At 42.8% G+C, this 21,841-nt stretch overlaps 1 protein-coding gene across 1 annotated transcript in view; it reads right to left on the reverse strand.

The window, feature by feature from the left end:
* The window catches only part of ATP7A (ATPase copper transporting alpha), a 204,527-nt gene that overhangs the window by 111,881 nt on the left and 70,805 nt on the right, over positions 1 to 21,841 (reverse strand). The window contains exon 2 of the mRNA XM_079765248.1: positions 6,280 to 6,420. Within this exon, the coding sequence (XP_079621374.1) occupies positions 6,280 to 6,399 (120 nt within the window). The 5' untranslated portion in view covers positions 6,400 to 6,420. The remainder of the gene's footprint in view (positions 1 to 6,279; positions 6,421 to 21,841) is intronic.

Below are 21,841 nucleotides of genomic sequence, written 5' to 3' on the forward strand. Positions count from 1 at the left end.
GAGGCTATCAGGCCTGCAGGGGAGGGCAGTTGGGGGGGATCAGGCCTGCAGGGGAGGGCAGTTGGAGGCTATCAGGCCTGCAGGGGAGGGCAGTTAGGGGCGACCAGGCTGGCAAGGGAGGGCAGTTAGGGGTTACCGGGCCAGCAGGGGAGGGCAGTTGGGGGTGAGCAGGCCTGCAGGGGAGGACCTAAATGGTGGGATCGGGCCTAAACAGGCAGTCGGGCATCCCTCAAGGGGTCACAGATTGGAGAGGATTCAGGCTGGGCTGAGGGACACACCGCCCGCCTTGCCCCCTGCATGAATTTCATGCACCGGGCCTCTAGTAGTAGTATATAATACATGTAACCATTTTATATTCATAGTCTATTTCTGGAAGGATACAGACATAGCAAACTGATGACTGGTTTCCTTTGGGAGAGGGTTTTTACTCTGTACATATGTTACTTTTTCAAGAATTAAAAAATAGTTATTTTCGCCCAGCCAGTGTGGCTCAGTTGGTTATGTGTCGTCCCATGTACCAAGAGGTCACCAATTCGATTCCCGGTCAGGGCACATGCCTGGGTTGCAGGCTCAATTCCCAGTAGGAGGCATGCAGGAGACAGCCGATTGATGATATTTCTATCTCTCCCTCTCTCTTCCTCTCTCTATAAAATCAATGAAAATATATTTTCAAAAGTTACTTTTAAGGGAAACAAGAAATGCATTCATCCACAGGATGAATTTAATTACTGCTAGCATCTAGGTTGTCATTTTGTTTAAAGGATAGTCAATATTACACAGACAACACAGTGTGGTGATAGCCCAAGGGAAAGGATGTGGGGACTAGGTGGTGGTAGGCAAAGGTGGGGCGAGGGGGGGAAGGAGAATGGGGACAGAAAGAGACTTTGCTTGGGGCGATGAGCGCATGATGCAGTGTCTAGATGATGTTTTATTGAGTTGCACACTTGAAATCTGTATGGTTTTGTGAACCAATGTCACTCCAATAAATTCAATTCTAAAAAATAAATAAAAGGATAGTCTATATTAGCAGAACGGATGGCAGCCTTTATCTGCATAAAGGCAAAAAGCACTAAAAGAGTTAGCAGTTTAAGTTTCAAGGACAAAGTAATTTGCTAATAAGGCATTAACCTTTGGAGTCATTCAGTACTTATATCTAATTAAATTTGTTTTTACATTTCACTTTCAGAAAGGCCAACCAATCCCAGAGAAAGACCTTCACATTATCTGCCCATTTCATTTTCCCCCTGAACAGACCACTAGGGTGATTTAATTAAACTTCAGGCTAATCCCTTTAAAGTCTAATTTTACCACTGGCAGGACAAACCAGAGTATTAGAGTCATTTACAAACTTTACAATTTAAGAGAAAATTCCCAAAATGTATTTAAATGCTGAAGCTGCAAGGAGAAATAATCATACATTCTACTTATTGAATAATTAGAGACTTCTTGACTATTCACTCTCCTTGAATTCTGTTAAAGCTCTAATCTGTTCCACTGGAGAATTTTTTTCAATAAAACAACCCCGCTCGATTTAACAAAACAATTACATTACTTCATATCAGAGTTTTATTCCAAATACTACCAGAACTTCTTGAATTAGTTGAAATAAGGTCCTCTCCAAATTGTGTTTCCAAATTGACTGCACATTAGCCTTAGTAAGTGCAATCTCAGAAACTATTATCTAGAAATTTTAAACCTTGACATTCGTTAAAAAGTGAGCCATATTTATATATTAACATTTTGACTGAAGTAAATTCTGACTATAAATTATGTCTGGGTGTGGACAATTTTCTACATGATTCCTAGAAAAAGGTGAATCCACCTTTTGTGGCCTCTGAAGCTTAAACATTTTGGGGAACTATCTTTAAAAAAAAATAATAATGAGACTAAAACACAAAACCAAAATTCTGTACAGGAGTAAAAATATTATGAACTAGAGGCCCAGTGCATGAAATTCATGCACGGGGGGTAAGGGGTGGGGGAGTGGGAGGGTGGGTCCCTCAGCCCGACCTGCACCCTCTCCAATCTGGGAGCCCTCAGGGGATGTCCTACTGATGGCTTAGGTCTGCTCCCCGTGGTTCTCTGCTCTCTGTGGACCAGCCTGCCCATCTGCTCTCTGGCTCGCTATCGCGGCCAAGGGCAAGCAGGGCCCTGTTGTCTGCACTCTGCAGGGGCCTGTTTGCCCCTCACCACGGCGAGGGCTAAGAGGATGACTCCGACAGGGCTGAGGGGACTGAGCGCCGCTATCTTGCGGCTATGGGCACCGCCATCTTTGTGACGGAGTGACGGTAAATTTGCATATTCTGTCTTTATTAGATAGGATAAGTAACAAAATTAAAGTTTATAAATTTTTAAAAGCTAGAAAATACCATAAAGTCCATAAAATAACATGTTTATTAATAATGCCTGATACACCTACCTCTATAATATTTTATTTTCCTATATTTTTGGCTGTATACTCTGCTGCTTCATTTGACAATGATTTTGTAAAAAAATTTTTCAACACAGAGAAAAGAAAGATAATTGTCTTTCCTGCAGGTCAAAATATTTTTTTATTTGAGAGTTTAGAAAATTTCCTTTCAATGTCACAACCAGAAATCGATAAATTTTGAGCTGTTGTCAAATTCAGGGAAATTATCAGTTTCTTTCATATATGAGCTTTAAGATTTCAGGGCATTTTCAGAAAAGTTTTCTTGTACAATGATTAGTTTTAAATACTCTTTGAATTGATAACAGCTATTTTACACTGGGCACTACACTTTTATGCCATAATACTGGGTGAGTCAGTGGGTGATAGGAGTATTACTAAAAGCCATTGCTACACCATAATTTCTAGCAAAAATGTCACTATATCCACAAGTGATTAAGAACCACATATAGTCAAATATTCTAACACCAAACTAAACATATCCCCACTGAACCTCCCTCCCCTTAGATCTTCAAAATGTCCATGGCACATCCAATGACACCCAACACAAAGGGGAAGTCTAACAGAGGGGGAGTCAAAGTGGCAATAGACAATAGGCTTAAAGGATGGTGGTTAAAATATTTTATTTTTGCAAAAACATGTAACCATGTGAACACATTTCTAAGACCCCATCCAGGGTTTCAGAAGAGGTCACTCACTGAAACTTAAGCTTCATTAACTTCACAATAAATCTGTCTCTGGGCCTAGAAGACTTAGCAATTAGTAAAATATTTTTTATTAAATATGGATAACAGTGGTTAATCCTATCTAATAAAAGAGTAATATGCAAATTGACCATCACTCCAACACACAAGATGGCCACCCCCATGTGGTCAAAGATGGCAGCCCCCATGTGGACACAAGATGGCCGCCACAAGATGGCTGGCAGGGGAGGGCAGTTGGGAGGGACCAGGCCTGCAAGGGAGAGCAGTTGGGGGCAATCAGGCCTACAGGGGAGGACAGTTAGGGGGAGACCCAAGCCTGCAGGGGAGGGCAGTTGGGGGGGACCAGGCCAGCAGGAGAGGGCAGTTGGGGGGGACCCAGGCCTGTAGGGGAGGGCAGTTTGGGGGGACCAGGCCTATAGGGGAGGGCAGTTGGGGGGGACCAGGCCAGCAGGGGAGGGCAGTTTGAGGGGACCCAGGCCTGTAGGGGAGGGCAGTTGGGGGGGACCAGGCCTGCAGGGGAGGGCAGTTGGGCATGACCAGGCCTGCAGGGGAGGGCAGTAGGGGGGACCAGGCCTGCAGGGGAGGGCAGTTGGGCATGACCAGGCCAGCAGGGGAGGGCATTTGGGGGCAACCAGGCCAGCAGGGGACAGCAGTTGGAGGGGATCAGGCCTGCAGGGGAGGGCAGTTAGGGGCGACCAGGCTGGCAAGAGAGGGCAGTTGGGGGTGACCAGGCTGGCGGGGGTGGGGGGCAGTTAGCAGCAATCGGGCCGGCAGGGGAGCAGTTAGGCATCAATCAGGTTGGTTGGGGAGTGGTTAGGTGGTGATCAGGCTGGCAGGCAGAAGCGGTTAGGGGCAATCAGGCAGGCAGGCAGGCAGGCGAGCAGTTGGGAGCCAGCAATCCTGGATTGTGTGAGGAATGTCCCAGATTGGAGAGGGTGCAGGCTGGGCTGAGGGACACAACCCCCCATGCACGAATTTCGTGCACTGGGCCTCTAGTAACATTATATAAATTTCAAGTTGCAACTTTATAATGCAACAGTATACTCTATTGTGTGCTCACTACCCAAAGTCTAGTCTCCTTTTGTCATCTTGTATTTGACCTCCTTTACCCTCTTCATCCTCCCCCATCCAACAAAATATGTTTTAAAGAAAAGGAAAAGAAAAGAAGAAAAGAAAAGAAAAGAAAAGAAAAGAAAAGAAAAGAAAAGAAAAGAAAAGAAAAGAAAAGAAAAGAAAAGAAAAGAAAAGAAAGAAAAGAAAAGAAAAGAAAAGAAAAGAAAAGAAAGGAAAAAAGAAGAAAGGTCAAAATTATACTCTATACCATATGGGCTTTTGACTAAAGAAAGAGAGGTGAGCTAGAAAAGGCAGAGAAAATGTGTTTCCTTTTGTTCTTAGCAATCAAATTGTGAACATGCCCTGGAAAGTACAGCCGTAAGTATCTGTCACTGGGATCCACTGTTGATAACACAAAGTGCTTTAACATTACATCATTGCTACTTTTCCTTTACACTTAATCCAATTCAAATGTATTTTCCTGGCCTTAAGCAAGCTTTATTAAACAGAAGTGAATTCTAGAAAGATGCAGTGGAAACAGCAGCCTTACATACAAGCGGGGTGCAATAGGATTTGGGGGGGAATCTAGAGAGGAATGTACTTGCAAATGTTAAAGTAGAATTTAGTCCTTCATTTATACATGGATATGTTGGAAAAACAAACATTAATCTAAAATAGTTTGCAAGACAAAGAATAGGTACATAAGTCCCTTGGAGAAAAATTTTGCGAAGTAGTTTCTTGATGCAATTAGCTTTACTGCAATTAGCACTGACAATTAGTAAGACTTAGCTTCTATTCCTGCCCCCAGCATTGGCCACCTTAAATCACGTGGAGGAGGTTTAATTGATTTCATTTGAGGATAAAATCAAGTGCAGGTGTCGTACTTATTACTCACTGAAATGAAATGACTTGTTTTTAAAGCTTTGGAACTAAAGATTGTAGAGTTAACTTTTGCCATCCTCTTTTCAAATTAACAAAATATCCTGAAAAATATCCATCTAATTTTTGAATAGTTACAAATTAATGAAAAAAATTACAAAATGTTTATATAAATTGAATATTTTAAAGATAAACCAATTTAACAAAACATGCAGTATAGTAAATATTGTCAATTCTCCACACTTCCAACTTGGCTTTCTCCCTAAAGCAAATTAAAGAAAGCAGCATACTTGTGTAGGGGTTGAAGACTGGAGTTATGTGAAGGTAGATGGTGAATACAAAAGAAAAGTCCCAGCCGAAACCGGTTTGGCTCAGTGGATAGAGCGTCGGCCTGCGGACTCAAGGGTCCCAGGTTCGATTCCGGTCAAGGGCATGTACCTTGGTTGCGGGCACATCCCCAGTGGGGGGGTGTGCAAGAGGCAGCTGATCGATGTTTCTCTCTCATCGATGTTTCTGACTCTATCCCTCTCTCTTCCTCTCTGTAAAAAATCAATAAAATATATATTTTTTTAAAAAAAGAAAAGAAAGTCCTTTTGGAGCATGAGAAAGTGGAAAATTCATATCTAAGTCTGCCTATGGATGCCTTCAGGGCAGAAAACTTAGAAGGTTTATTATACTATGTAAATTTAAAAAATTTAGCCACAACCATGAACACAGTGTTAGCTGACCAGAGTGTGTAGTGTAGACAACAAATGAGACAAATACTGCTTTCCCACCGTACAAACAGTAAAAATGGATCCAAAGCTTACTTTGCCCTCTTTGGCCAAGATGAATATGAAACTCAGATGTGAAAAAAAATCACCTACAGTTTCAGACATGGAAAAGAATTACCCACATATTGCCATCACACTTCACATGACTCTTGAAATAAGGAAATTTTATATCAAACTTCATGAAGAATCACTATATGCCAATTAGCCAATTTATTTGTAATAAAAACAAGGGAAACTGAAGTCAATTTGCTCAAGATCTTATGAGAAGTCTGAATCATAGACAAGAATATTGTAGAAACAAGAAGTATAAATCCTTGGGGGGGGGGGGAAACAACACAAATAAACCCAAAATGGCAAAAAAAAGTATAAACTCTTTACTTCACTGAAAAGCCAAACCCATTCTGAAATCTCTGACTTCACTAATTCCCAAAGAGTAACTTACTTTAACGTGATGTACACCATTCAGTTTTCCAATCTGCTGTTCAATGGTCCAAACACAGGAACTACACGTCATCCCCTCAACAGAGATGGTGACAGAATTCACACCCATACTTGGATCCATTTTGATTTCTTCTTTACATTCCTATTAGAAACAATGAATTTATTCATTTCAGTCATGGAAATAATACTTCCTCATTTTCCCCCACCTCCTCAATTGAAAATATCTATATTTATAAAAGGCTAAGTGACAGACCATATGTCCATTCAACCATCCGACTGACCGACCAGCCGGTACATATAATGCACACTAGCAATTTAAAAATAAACGTTGACTAGTGCATGCGCGATACATATAAAGCTCTAGCTGGCACCAATTGCACGCATGTGTTTTGATCTGTCATTGTCGATTGTGAATTTGGTTGACACATCTATTACAGAAAAGGGCGAATAGTGATATTAAAATATTTCTTCTAATTAATTTCCTTTCAATGTGCATGAATCCGTGCACCAGGCCACTAGTAGTACTAATAAAATATAGACAGTATTCTTTTCTCTCATCTCATGTTAGTCTCATTTCAGGGCTTTTGCTTTCACTATTCCCTTAGTTTGCGACTTTCTCCTTCCAGATATCTGCTTTGCTAACTTCCTTATCTCTTTCAAGTCTTTACTCAAATCTAACCTTCTTAATGAGTCTTACACTGACCAACCTGTTTAAAATTGCAACACACATATTTCCATAAACACACACTCTGATTCCCTTTACCTCTGCTCTATTTTTGTTTTTTCACAGAACTTATCACCTTCTAATATTGTCTTTATCTTATTTACTATGTTTATTGCTTTTTATCTGTCTTCCTGCAATGGTTTTAAAGCATATTCACAAATTCTTCGTTTACTCCTTGCTTCAAGAGGTGGAAATTAACTCCTTTCCCCTTGAGTGTGTCCTGGGCTCATTTACTTGCTTCCAACAAACAGAATATGGTGAAAGCAACAAGGTGTGACTTCCAAGACTAAGTCATAAAAGGCAGTGCAAGAGGGAGAGAAAAGTCATTGTGGCTTCCTCCTTGTCTTGTCTTGAATCATTTATTCTGGGGAAAGGCACCTGCCATGTCATGAGGATACTCAAGCAATCTTACGAAAAGGTTCATATGTGGAGAAATTGAGACTTCCTGACAACAGCCAGGTGAGTGAACTGTCTTGGAAGTTGATTCTTTTTATAAAATGTTTTTATTGATTTAATTTTTTTTTTTAGAGAGGAAGGGAAAGGGAGAGATTGAAACATCGATAAGAGAGAACACATCGATCGATCAATCGGCTGCCTCCTGCACGCCTACTAATGGCACCCACAACCAGGAATTGAACCAGAATTGAACCAGTGACCTCCTGGTGCATAAGACAATGCTCAATCCACTGAGCCACACCAGCCGGACGGAAGTTGGTTCTTCAGACTCAGTTAAGCCTTTAGATGCCTGCAGCTCCAGCCAACATATTAACTACAACCTCATCAGAGACCTTGAGCCAGAATCACACAGCTAAACCACTCCCAATTTCATGACCCACAGAGAAACTCTGAGATAATAAATACTTGTTGTTTTCAGCCAGTACATTTTGGGATAATTTATTACACTAAAATAATTAACTAATACAAATTCCACTGGAATGAAAATTCCATAAAAATAGGAATCTGATTTTTTCATGGATATTAGTTTGAACTGCATAAAATTGCCATTGCTGCATATCAAAGTAGTCAAAGATTGGCAACTTCATATAGATTAACCTAATATATCCCATGAAAACAGTGGTCTCCTTTGGTGAAGAGAACTGGGTGGTTAGGGGATATGCATGAGAAAAAGAATTTTCACAATATAACTTTTTATACCTTTTTTTAAATATTTTTTAATTGATTTCAGAGAAGAAGGGAGAGAGAGAAACATCAATGAAGAGAGAGAACATTGATCGACTGCCTACTGCAGGGCCCCTACTGGGGACTGAGCCTGCAAGCCGGGCATGTGCCCTGACCGGGAATCAAACTATGACTTCCTGGTTCATAGGTCAACACTCAACCACAGAGCCACACCAGCCAGGCTTTTTATACCTTTTGTAAAAATTGAGATGTAACTGACTTATAAAATTGTGTAGTTAAAGGTGTACAATGTGTTGGCTTGATATATCTATATATATATAAAAGCCTAAGTGACCGGCCAACCAGCAGGTAGCTATGATGCACATTTACCACCAGGGGGCAGACGCTCAATGCAGGAGCTGCAGAGTGACAGCAATTTTGCAGAGTGCCGTCTAGCACTCCGGGACCCCTCAGGGAATGTCAGACTGCCAGTTTCGGCCTGATCGCCGTAGGCCAGGCCAAGGGACCCATCAGTGCACAAATCCTCTAATCTATACCAATAACAGACAAATATATAAATTGACCATACCTCCGCAACACCCACAGCCAATCAGGAGTGAGTATGCAAATTAACCCAACAAAGATGGCGGGCCTGTGGGCAGCGTGCATGCACACATGCTCCAAGCAGCCGGGGGTGAGGTGCAACACCCACCCACCCTCCGCGTAGCCGGGGAGATGTGGCAGGCGTCCCCAGGACCCTGGCTGCTCAGTGCCGGTGCAGGCAGCGCTGGCCAGAGGGACACACTGGTCCCAGGGATGCCACTGGAGTGTCCAGTCCTCTCAGCCCAGCCTGGGGGCAGCTGGAGTTCTCAGTCTTCTTGGTTTGTGCAGCCCGTGGACCGGAAGCAGAAACCAAGAGCGTGGGGAGCACCAGGAATTCTGGGAATCATAGTTCTGGTGGCAGCCCCTGGACTAGAAGCGAAAGCCCAGAGTGCAGGGAGCACCAGGAATGCTGGGAATCATAGTTCTGGTGGCAGATGCATTGAGGGATCTCCTAGACCAGTGATGGCGAACCTATGACACGCATGTCAGCAATGACACGCGTAGCCATTTCTGATGACACGCGGCTGCTGAGGCGGCTGCATGCCGAGGATGAAACATTTGCTGCTCCTGAGGATAAAACATTTGCGACTAGAGTCTAGTCTACCTCCAAGACTCTAGTCGCAAATGTTTCATCCTCCCCTATTAGACACTCTGTGCCGGAGGTCTGTAGGCCAAAACAACAGAAGTCCGGCACAGAGCGTCTAGTTCTGGGACTTCCGGTTAAGCCGGGATCTTTGCCCTCACTTCCACCGGCAGAGCGGGGAGCAGTGGAACACAGCGGGGGACGCATCTCTGGGGGCCCTGCCATTACCAGTAACCAAATAACAGTTAACCACAGCAACCAGTTACCACAGTTCATTATCTACTGTTCTGGGGTATCATGGATTTCTAATCCATCATTACTGAGATAAGTGAGGGGGAGGCTGGGAGAGGCGAGGGTTTGTGGCGTGCTATGGGTGCCGTTTCCCGCCATTAGAAATAGCGGCAGCCATTTTAATTCACATAAGGAACACCATCTTGCTCCATAGTGCAGACTCCATTTCACCACTATTACTGTTGTGCATCCTTATTAACCCCTATTTCTGCTTATTAACCCTGCCCTTTCCTAAAAGACAGTTATATGCACCATTTTGTGGTTAGTTAGGCTAGTTAACCCCTAATTGCCTGCAGGCCTAACAAGCTATCTATAATTCTATCTTCTGTCACTGGCCCCCTGATGGAGAACCCAAAAAATAAAAAACTAAGGTTAAGTAAAGGAAGTGGTAGTAGCAGTGGCCGACCCTTTCAAGAGACATGGACCGAGATGTATGGCTTTATAGAAAAAAATGGCAGATCATTTTGCATTCTATGTACTGAAACGGTAGTAAGCAGAATGTGGAATATAAATAGACATTTTGAAACTAATCATTCCCAGCTCTTGGAAAAAAGTGAGGATGAAAGGAAGGAATACATTTCCAGGCAGCTACACCTTTATAAGAGCCAATCTAATTCCATCCTTAAATTTATGAAAGGCTCTACAAATTTAACATCTGCAAGTTTGAGCGTGGCTCACTCTATAGCTCAGCATGGAAAAGCACTCAGTGAGGGAGAATTTATTAAAGAAACTCTCCTAAGATGTGCACCAGTTCTATTTCACGATATGCAGAATAAAAATGCAATTATTAAGAGAATATCTGAGTTACCACTCAGTAGAAATATCATAAAAGACCGAATAATGAGACTGAACACAAAAGTACAACATCAATTAAAGAGAGATATAAGGAAGTGTAAATATTTTTCGATCTCTCTTGATGAAACTACTGATGTCACATCACATGCTCAGTTGGCCATTATTGGTCGATATTCTGATGGTCTCACAATGAGAGAAGAGTTGATAAAGTTAGTATCAGTGTCAACAAGTAAATCAGGAAGCGAAATATGTAAGCTTGTTATACAAACATTTCGTGACCTAAGCATTGATATCTCTAAAGTTGTGTCAGTGACGACAGATGGGGCACCAAATATGGTGGGGAAAAAGTCGGATTTGTCAAATTGTTTACAGAAGCTATTGGACATCCGATTGTGCCTTTTCATTGTATTATCCATCAGGAGGCTTTATGTGCCAAGGCAGGATTCACCAACTTAAACGACTTAATGTCAGTTGTTACAAAAATAGTTAATTTAATAGCTGCTCGCCCCCTTAACAAGTGAGAATTTTCGGCACTTTTACTGGAGGTTGATTCCACTTACAGTGGACTGCTGATGTACAATAATGTAAGATGGCTGAGCCTAGGCAAAGTTCTTGAGCGCTTTGTGGAGTGCTTTGAAGAAATTAAGGTATTTCTTGACGATAAGGATCTGGGAAACTTTCCTCAGCTTAATGATGATAAGTGGGTCAACACCCTGATGTTTTTTACAGATCTCTCTTTCATATTAATGAACTGAACTTAAAGTTACAAGGTTTTGGCAAAAGTATTGATGTTATGTTTGGATACATAAAAGCTTTTGAAAGTAAAGTTAAAATTTTCAAGCGAGATGTAGAAACTAAAACGTATAAGTATTTTCCTCGAGTAACAAAGTATTTTGAGAAGGCCAGTGCAGCTGTACAAAATGAAATGGAACTCTTGCATATGAAGTATCAGCATGTTTTAGACTCGTTACTTGACCAGTTTAGTGATAGATTTAGTCAATTTAGAAGTCTAGAACAGACCATGAAAATAATTAAGTATCCTGATGTAGTAGTCTACAGTAGTTTGGAATTAAATGGTTTCCAATGGATGCAAATTGATGATTTGGAGATGCAACTTGCAGAATTTCAAGACAGTATCTGGGCTCAGGTGTTTGTCGACTTGAGGTCAAAGCTTGAGAATCTGGAAAAGTGCCACTTGGAGAATCAAGAGGAGTGCCACTACGAACAGGAAATTTGGAGTGCCTGGAACTGACTACCAGACACTTTTAGCACCCTGAAAAATATAGCAATGGCTTTACTCACAATTTTTCCCTCTACTTACTTTTGTGAGGCCTTATTCTCAGCGTTAAATAATATCAAAACCAACAAAAGAAACAGATTGACAGATGAAGTTAGTAGCGCTTGCTTGGGACTGAAGTGTACAAAATACCAACCTTCAATTGAAGATTTGGCCAATGAAATTCAGCAACAAAAAAGTCACTAATAGGCAGGTTAGTTAAAGAATTCCCCCTCCCCCTCACTTATCTTAGTTCACGGCACCCCACACAAGCTAAATAATATCAAGACCAACAAAAGAAACCGACTGACGGATGAACAAAGAAGTCACTAAGCAGGTAAGTTAAATATTTAGTTTTTGGTTTATTAAATACAATTATATATAACAATTATACATTTATGTTATTTAAACTATAAATATCGCAAAATAATGTTTTTTCCTCAAAGTGACACACTACCTGAGTTATGCTCAGTTTTTTGGTGAAGTTTGACACACCAAGCTCAAAAGGTTGCCCATCACTGTCCTAGACACTAGAGCAAAGTGAGCCTGGAGCAAGTTACTGTTGCAGGTGGGGGATGGAGGGAAAGAAAAGGTGAGAGACATAAGTAAAGTCACAGTGTCGAGAAAAAATTAAAGGGAAGATATCCTGCAACTTCTAGGAAATCTCCACCAATGGAACAAAGGAAAAAAAAAAGACCTCTATTATTCTGTGAGCACCAAACCAAACTGGGTTGGGGTCTCAGACAATTTGCTCATATGACTGCAAAGACAAACAGAAACTCCCAGATTGGAGAAGGCTCCCCTGAGGGCTCCCAGATCGGAGAGGGTGCAGGTCGAGCTGAGGGACCCATCCCCTGTGCATGAATCTTCATGCACCGGGCCCCTCGTTTTTTATATTGCAATAAGACTTCCACCATTACTAACATCTCTCTTATCACTTATCATTTCTTTTGTGGTGAGAACAATTACGATCTAGTCTCTTATACCTTTTTAATTTTATAGCATGAAAATGTATTATTATTCAAACACAGACACAGTCACAAACACACACACACACACACACACACACACACACACACACACACAAAACAGTGGACCTGAAATATTAGAAAACAATAATATGGATGGGAGTTTGTAATTGAGCATTCCAAGGTCCTTGGTCTTGTTTAGAATGTATATAGAGAAAGAGATAACCCCTGGTTTTGTTAAGAATACATGTTAGCCGAAACTGGTTTGGCTCAGTGGAGAGAGCATCGGCTTGCAGACTCAAGGGTCCCAGGTTCGATTCCGGTCAAGGGCATGTACCTTGGTTGCGGGCACATCCCCAGTAGGGGGTGTGCAAGAGGCAGCTGATTGATGTTTCTCTCTCATTGATGTTTCTAACTCTCTATCCCTCTCTCTTCCTCTCTGTAAAAAATCAATAAAATATATATTTTTTTTAAAAAGAATACATGTTAGAAATGTAAGGATAATGGTAGGAGAAATGTCTATGCAAGCCCTTTACCCATTTTAACAGGGATTTGGGGGTGGTTGTTGAGTTGCATGATTTCTCTATAACTTCTGCATATTAATCTCTTATCAGATATGATTTCCAAATATTTTCTCCTATTCTATGTCTTATCTTTCTTCTCTATTGGTAGGGTTCTTTGATACCCAAAAGTTTTTAATTTTGATAAAATCCATTCTATTTTTTGTTGTTGTTGCAACTATTCATGTTTTAAATTGAAATAAAATTGACATATAACACTGTATTAGTTTTAGGTGTACAACATAATGATTTGATATGTGTAGATATCACAAAATTATCACCATAAGTTTAGTTAACATCCACCACCATACATAGTTACAAGTTTTTTCTTGTGGTAAGAAATTCTAAGATCTATTCTCTTAGCAATTTTCAAATATGTAATACAGTATTTTTAACTATAGTCACCATGCTGTACATTACATCCCCAGACTTATTTATCTTATAACTAAAAGTTTGTACCTTTTGACCACCTTCAACCATCCTTCTCACCCCAACCCCCTCCCTCTGGCAATGAACTAATCTGTTCTCTGTATCTATGAGTTTGTGGGTTTTTTTAGATTCCACATATAAGTGAGCTCATATAATATTAGTCTTTCTCTGCTTATTTCACTTAACATAATGACCTTAAGATCCATCCATGTTGTTGCAAGTGGCAAAATGTCCTTCTTTTTTGGCCATTCATCCCTCAACAGACACTTAGGTTGTTTCCATGTCTTGGCTATCCAATATAATAAAGAGGTAATATGCAAATTGACCATCATTCCAACACACAAGATGGCTGCCCCTATGTGGACACAAGATGGTCGGCAGGGGAGGGCAGTTGTGGGCGATCAGGCCTGCAGGGGAGGGAAGTTGGGGGCAACCAGGCCTGTAGGGAAGGGCAGTTGGGGGGGGACCAGGCTAGCAGGGAAGGGCAGTTAGGGGCAACCAGGCCTGCAGGAGAGGGAAGTTGAGAGTGACTAGGCCTGCAGGGGAGGGCAAATGGGGGCGGGGGGGACCAGGCTGGCGGGGGAGGGCAGTTAGGGGTGACCAGGCCTGCAGGGGAGGGCAGTTGGGAAGGACCAGGCCTGCAGGGGAGGGCAGTTAGGGGTGACAAGGCCTGCAGGGGAGGACAGTTGGGGGGACCAGGCCTGCAGGGGAGGGCAGTTGGGAAGGACCAGGCCTACAGGGGAGGGCAGTTAGGGGTGACCAAGCCTGCAGGGGAGGACAGTTGGGGGTGACCAGGCCTGCAGAGGAGGGCAGTTGTGGGGGACCATGAGGGCAGTTGGGGGGAACCAAGCCGGCAGGGGAGGGAAGTTAGGGGTGACCAGGCCTGCAAGGGAGGGCAGTTAGGGGTGACCGGGCCAGCATGGGAGGGCAGTTGGGGCGACCAGGTCAGCAGGGGAGGGCAGTTGGGGGAGACCAGGCTGGCAGGGGAGGTAAGTTAGGGGTGACCGGGCCAGCAGGGGAGGGCAGTTGGGGGCAACCAGGCTGGCAGGGGAGGGCAGTTAGGGGCGACCTGGCTGGAAAGGGAGTACAGTTAGCGGTGACTAGGCCGGTAGGGGAGGGCAGTAGGGGCAATATGACTGGCAGGGGAGCAGTTAGGCATTGATCATGCTGGCAGGGGAGTGGTTAGGGGATGATCAGGCTGGCAGGCAGAAGCAGTTAGGGGCAATCAGGCAGGCAGGCAGGCAAGCAGTTGGGAGCCAGCAATCCTGGATTGTGAGCGGGGTCCCAGATTGGAGAGGGTGCAGGCTGGGCTGAGGAGCACACACCCCCCATGCATGAATTTTGTGCACCGGGCCTCTAGTTGTAAATAATACTACAATGAATATGGAGTGGAGATATCTTAGAGATAGTGATCTTATTTCCTTTGGATAAATACCCAGTAGTGGAATTGCTGGATAATATGGTAGTTCTATTTTTAATATTTGAGAAACCGCCATGCTGTTTTCCATACCTATTTATCAATACAACATGTAAAAAAAAATCTTAGAAAAGATGAAAGAAAAATTCATCCTGTAGCCCACCATGTTCAGACTTAATTTCAACTAGCACTAATTGTGGAACTATTGTAATTTATAATGTGCTCTAAGCTGAAATAGATTCATAACTGTTAGTCTATTTGTGTTATTTCCTTTTAAAGTTATAGCTAAAGCTATTCCAAATGGAATAGATAACAAGTTATGTCCACTGGTTCTTATTAAGTTAATGTTACATTATTACCTATCCTATATAACAGTGGTCAGCAAACTCATTAGTCAACAGAGCCAAATATCAACAGTACAACGATTGAAATTTCTTTTGAGAGACAAATTTTTTAAACTTAAACTTCTTCTAACACCACTTATTCAACATAAACTCGCCCAGGCCGTGGTATGTTGTGGAAGAGCCACACTCAAGGGGCCAAAGAGCCGCATGTGGCTCGCAAGCCGCAGTTTGCCGACCACGGCTATATAATAAAGAGCTACTATGCAAATGGTCATCACGCCCTCACATCTTCACGCCCTCACACTTCATGCCGTAACTGCTCAGACACTCAACACTGGGGAGAGAGGAATGGGGACCAGCCAGGCACAAATGAGCTCACGAGAGAGGAATGGGGACCAGCCAGGCACCAATGAACTCTCGAGAGAGGAATGAGGACCAGCCAGACTGCAGCCTGGGAGAGGGATAAGCCACCCGCCCCATGGTCCAGGTTGCCAGCGCCTGCGCCTGCGCTGGCAGCCCGGGAGAGGGACAAGCCGCACACCCCACGGTCCCAGGTGCCAACGGCTGTGCCTGCACCTGCAGCCTGGGAGAAGGACAAGACACATGCCCCACGGTCCCAGGCGCCAGCGGCTGTGCCTGTGCCTGCAGCCCGGGAGAGGGACAAGCTGCCCACCCCACAGTCCCGGGCACCAGTGGCTGGGATTGCGGCCCGGGAGAGGGACAAGCCGCACGCCCTGTGGGCCCAGACACCTGTGGCTGCAACCCAGGCAAAGCCGCCCACCCATGGTCCCCTGCGGATGCGGCAGGCCCAGGGGAAGCTGGCCCAGGTCCTGGGTGTCTGTGGCCGGCCAGAGGGAGGGAAGCTTGGGTCCCGGGTGCCTGCATCCGGCCGGAGGGGGGAATCCTGGGTTCTGGTTTCAGGTCAAGGCAGATGCAGTTAGGGGTAATCAGGCCAGCAGGGGAGCAATTAGGGACAATCAGGTTGGTAGGGGAGTAGTTAGGAGCAATCAGGCAGGCTGGCAGAGGTGGTTAGGGGCTATAGGCAGGCAGAGGTGATTAGGGGTGATCAGGAAGGCAGGCAGGCGAGCGGTTAGGAGCCAGCAGTCCCAGATTATGAGAGGCAGTCGGGAATCCCCCGAGGGGTCCCAGATTGGAGATGGTGCAGGCCGGGCTGAGAGACACCCCCGCCCATGCACGATTTTCATGCACCAGGCCTCTAGTTCTTACATAAAGAGACTTAAAATATCTCTTCAATATAAAAGAATAAATTCATCTAATTTTTGTTTTTAATTACTTCAAGCAGCCTTTATTCAAGGTAAAAAAAAAAAATCATGATCCCGAGAGAACAAAGATGGCGGCATGGGTAAATGCCTATATTTGCTGCTGCCTCCCACAACCACATCAAAATTACTACTAAAATAGAGAACAACCATCATACAGAACCACCTGAAATCTGGCTGAATGGAAGTCCTACAACTAGAGAAGTAAAAGAAGAAAGCACACTGAGATTGGTAGGAGGGGCAGCAGCAAAGAACCATCTGGTCTGACACCCACGTGTGTCTGTGCTTTAATTGGGAGGGATATCTCGACTGTGGAGGCCTCCCATGAGGAGCAAGGAGTCCCAGCCCCATACCAGACCCCAGCCCAGGGTTCCAGAATTGGGAAGAGAAGTCCCTGTAACTTCAGACTATATAAACCAGCGGGGATTATGGCTGAGTGACACAGAGGCTTCTGGAGACCCAGCAGTTCCTCTTAAAGGGCCCTAGAATGGAATTACATGGAATCATCCCCTCTGAGCTCCAGCACTGGGGCAGCAGCTTTGGGGGATCCAGAGACATATGGGCAGGAACTGGATTTTCTGGCTTTGGAGCAAGAACTCAAGGGCAGATTTCTCACAGACAGGGGTGCTCGCAGGGGTCATCCATATCTGAGTTTCCATCAGCCTGGCTCACAATGTTTGCTCTCCCCTAGTGATTCCCTGATACCCCTCCCCACCCACTTTACAGCCCCACCCAAACTGTTTGCAATGGCTTTTCTATATGAATGGCCTGTCCTGACTCAGGCTTCAAAGTTTCCTAAAATCACTCAAACAAGCAGCTGCTGGCATCAGCATGCCCCATACCTATCAATAAGAGGCCAAGACCCAGCACTAGCAGCAACCTGCCTTGCTTCATAGCTTGGCCTAGCCTGGGCACTTACAAGCAACACAAGTAGCAGCCATCCGCAGATCACTTTGTAGCTCCTGATGGGTGGCCCAGGCAGTGGCTGACTTTGTACGTCCCAGGAGCCACCAGAGCCAGTGCACCCAGTGGACAGCTTCAGACCACACCAGATTACAACTCTACACATCCACAAGTGACCCACTCCAGGGGCAGACTCAGTTAACATGAAATCCCCACTGAAGTAAGTCCTGCTCCATATGGGTGTTTCCTGCACAGCAGCTCTCCCACTGCTGTCACAGCTGGTCCTCATAGCCAATTGGCCTGAAGGTCAATTCCTCCCAACAGCAATCAAGTCTCAACTACAACACCAACAGCAATCAAGTCTCAACTACAAGACTATGCACATAGCCCAGCTCAGGTGACTTGGAAGACTGAGCCACTGGACACTACAGGACACCTACTACACAAGGCCACTCTACCAATTCCAGGAGACAAAGCAGCTCTACCTAATACATAAAAACAAACACAGGAAAATAGTCAAAATGTGGAGACAAAGAAACATGTAACAAATGAAAGAACATTAGAAATCTCCAGAAAAAGAACTAAATGAAATGGAAGCAAACAAACTACTAGATACAGAGTTCAAAACAAAGGATGTTTGAGGATCTTAATGAGAGTTTCAAGAGACTTAGTGAGAATTTCAAGGATCTTGGTGTGAATTTCAAGAACATGAAAAAGGACCAGTCAGAAATTAAGCATATACCAACTGAAATAAATAATCATTTGCAGGGATTCAAGAGTACAGTAGAGGATTCCAAGAATCAAATCAATGAATTGCAACATGAGGAAGCAAAAAACACCCAATCAGAAGATCAAAAAGAAAAAATAATCCAAAAATATGAAGATAGTGTAATGAGCCTCTGGGACAACTGCAAGTGTACCAACATTCATATTATAGGGGTGCCAGAAGAAGAAGAGAGGGAGCAAGATATTGAAAACCTATTTGAAGAAATAATGACAGAAAACTTCCCCTACCTGGTGAAAGAAATAGACTACAAGTCCAGGAAGCGCAGAGCATCCCAAACAAGATGAACCCAAAGAGATCCACACCAAGACACATCATAATTAAGATGCCAAGGGTTAAAGTAAGGTGACCAGACGTCCCGCTTTTGGCGGAACAGTCCCGATTTTTAACAATTTGTCCCACGTCCCGCAGCATTTTAAAAAAGTCCCGATTTTTGGAAAGAATGCACGACAAGCTAGGGAACAGCGGGAGAACGGGAAGGGAATATACGGTTTTCGGCGGCCATGTGGCTATTTAGCCAGGATATGAGTTTTATATTATTTTTGTTAATTTTATAATGTTAAACTTTAATAATAACAAATAATTGTATTATCAAGAACTGCTTATCAAAGTTTGCATTGTTGATCAGTTGTTAGAATTCGATCACCATTGTTTGGACTTAATGAACAATGGCATTTTTTTGAGATTGGCAATGACGAAAACATTTTGTAACTGTCTCTCAGACGATACACATTGTACTGCGTGCTAGTAAGCTAGTTAAACAAGTGATGTCATTACAAATCAGCTATTCAGATAATTTAGGTAAGTAATTTATTTATTTATTTCATAAATACATAAATTTTCTTGAATTTAACAGATAGTACTCATATTATTTATATTTTATAGTGGTGGCAAAAAGTCTAGCGCCGGCCTTGAAAGTGACACTTACGACTTACGTTACGGCAAATTCAGAGGAAAAATAATACAAGTTAGTATTGTTATTATTTAGAAAGAAATATAGGATTAAAATTAAAATAATTTTTAAAATATAGTTACTTTATAACAATCAAATTAATTTAATTTATAAACTAACAATAAAATATGTTCATGTAATTATGTACCTACTTACTGTGTTAAGCAATATGTATATAATAATTTATAATATAATTTTAAATTTTTTTTTAGATTTTTAACATAATGAGTAAGAAAAGAGGATGCAAATTCAACGATGATCTAAGAAGTGAATTTCCTTTTATTAAAAAAACCAAAAGGGATTACAATATAGACCAAATTTTTAATCAAGAACCCCCAACCCCGGTCAATGGTGTCCCGCTTTACCAATGTTAAAATCTGGTCACCTTAGGTTAAAGACAAAGAGAGAATATTAAAAGCAGCAAGAGAAAAACAGTTAGTTGCATACAAGGGAGAGCCCATGCGACTATCAGCTGATTTCTCAACAGAAACTTTGCAGGCCAGAAGGAAGTGGCAACAAATATTCAAAGTGATGAACAGCAAGGACCTACAACCAAGATTACTCTATCCAGCCAAGCTATCATTTAGAATTGAAGGTCCACTAAAGAGCTTCACAGACAAGAAAAAGCTAAAGGAGCTCATCACCACCAAACCAGTATTACATGAAATGTTGAAGGGTATTCTTGAAGAGGAGCAGGAGGAAGAGGAGGAGGAGGAGGAGGACAATGATGACGACGACAGAATAAAAGTATGAACAATTAAATGGCAATAAATACTATTTATCAACAATTGAATCTAAAAATCAAAATAAACAAACAAGGAATCTAATGAACAAAATAAACTGATGAATAAAATAGAACCAGAGGCATGGAAACATGGAAGAGACTGATGAATCTCAGAGGGAAGGGGGTTGGTAGGAAGAGATTAACCAAAGAACTTATATGCATATATGCATTACCTATAGATACAGACAATAAGGTGGTATAGGCCTGAGGCAGAGCGGGAATCAGGTGGAGGGAGGCAATTGGGGAAGACATCTGTAATATTCTCAACAATAAAGATTTTTTTAAAAAAAATCATGATCCCTAATGAACCACACCACATAAGATTTTCACATTCTGGTAATATATTATTTATAAGCAATCTATATATAAAAATAAGCTGTCACTGCCCTGAGAAAGACCACCTTTCTTCCTCTAGCCAGAGCAGCAGTTACCAATAGGACAAAATCTGAATCTTTGAATGAATGATAAGTGGAATAAGGGAAGAAGCAGTAGAACTGAATTAGTTTAGAGGAGGTAGAACTAGCTACTCCAACTCATAAACAAATTCTTCATACTGCCTGAATTTTCCATTGAGCAAAATTTCATAATTTTAGATTATATTAATGCATACATTGATTTTTTCCAAATTTTTATTATGAAAAATTTCAACCACACATATATGATGAAATAGTACAATGAACATCTATCTGTATATCTTCTGCATGAATTCAACAATTGTTAACATTTTGATACATGTTCTCTTTTTTTCTAGACCATTTGAATGTTTTAGAAATCATAATGCATTTCCAAAGAATAAGGACTCCGGCATAACCACAATACTATTATCATGGCTAAGAAAATTAATGATTGTACTTTATCTAATAAACATTTTTTATTTAAATTATCTCAAAATGTCCCAACAACATCCTTTACAGCTTTTTTTTTTTCCACAGCTCAAGATTCGGACAGGGTTCACAAGCACCATTTGGCTGTGTCTTTTTTGTACATTTAATCTAGAACAGTCCCTCCCCCATATCTCTTTTCCCTCGTGAAGTGACTTTTTAAATAATCCAGGTCAGTTGTCTTAACAGACATTGTACCCTCTTTTTAAAATACAAATTCCTCTTTGATAGTTTAAGGGGCTGATAGCTGGAATTACTAGTAAACCTCCTAATCTATATATATAAAAGGCTAAGTGACTGTCCAACTGGCCGGTAGCTATGACATGCACTGACCACCAGGGGGCAGGCACTCCATGCAGGAGCTGCTGAGCTGTGGTCACTTGGCAGCAGTGGTTCCCGGGTGACGAATCCTGGAACCAGAGAGGAGGGAGCCTGATTACTCACGATTCCTTGCAATTCTTCTCTCACTCCGGGACACCTTGCGGGATGTCGGAGAGCCAGTTTCAGCCTGATCCCTTCAGGCCAGGCCAAGGGACCCCACCTGCCAGAGGGAACCAGCACACTCCACAGATGCCCTTCGAGCCACAGCGCCGGCCTAGGTGTGGCCAGCTGGAGAGGGACCATGGGAGGTTGGTGCCAGGGCATGTCTGGCCCGTCTTGCCCAGCCCCGCTCTGCCGGCCACCACCCAGGACCACCTGCATTAGTCCCTACACCAGAAGAATTAATTTTCTTTCAATGTGCACAAATCCGTGCACCGGGCCACTAGTAACTATATAAGATCAGTTAATACAAAAACAGAGGTCCAGATGGGACAGAAAAGGCAGGTAACAATGATCAAAGGATAATGGGGATGAAGGGAACTCACAGGC

The sequence above is a fragment of the Cnephaeus nilssonii genome (genome assembly GCF_951640355.1).
Source record: "Cnephaeus nilssonii genome assembly, chromosome: X".
NCBI classification, from domain to species: domain Eukaryota; kingdom Metazoa; phylum Chordata; class Mammalia; order Chiroptera; family Vespertilionidae; genus Cnephaeus; species Cnephaeus nilssonii.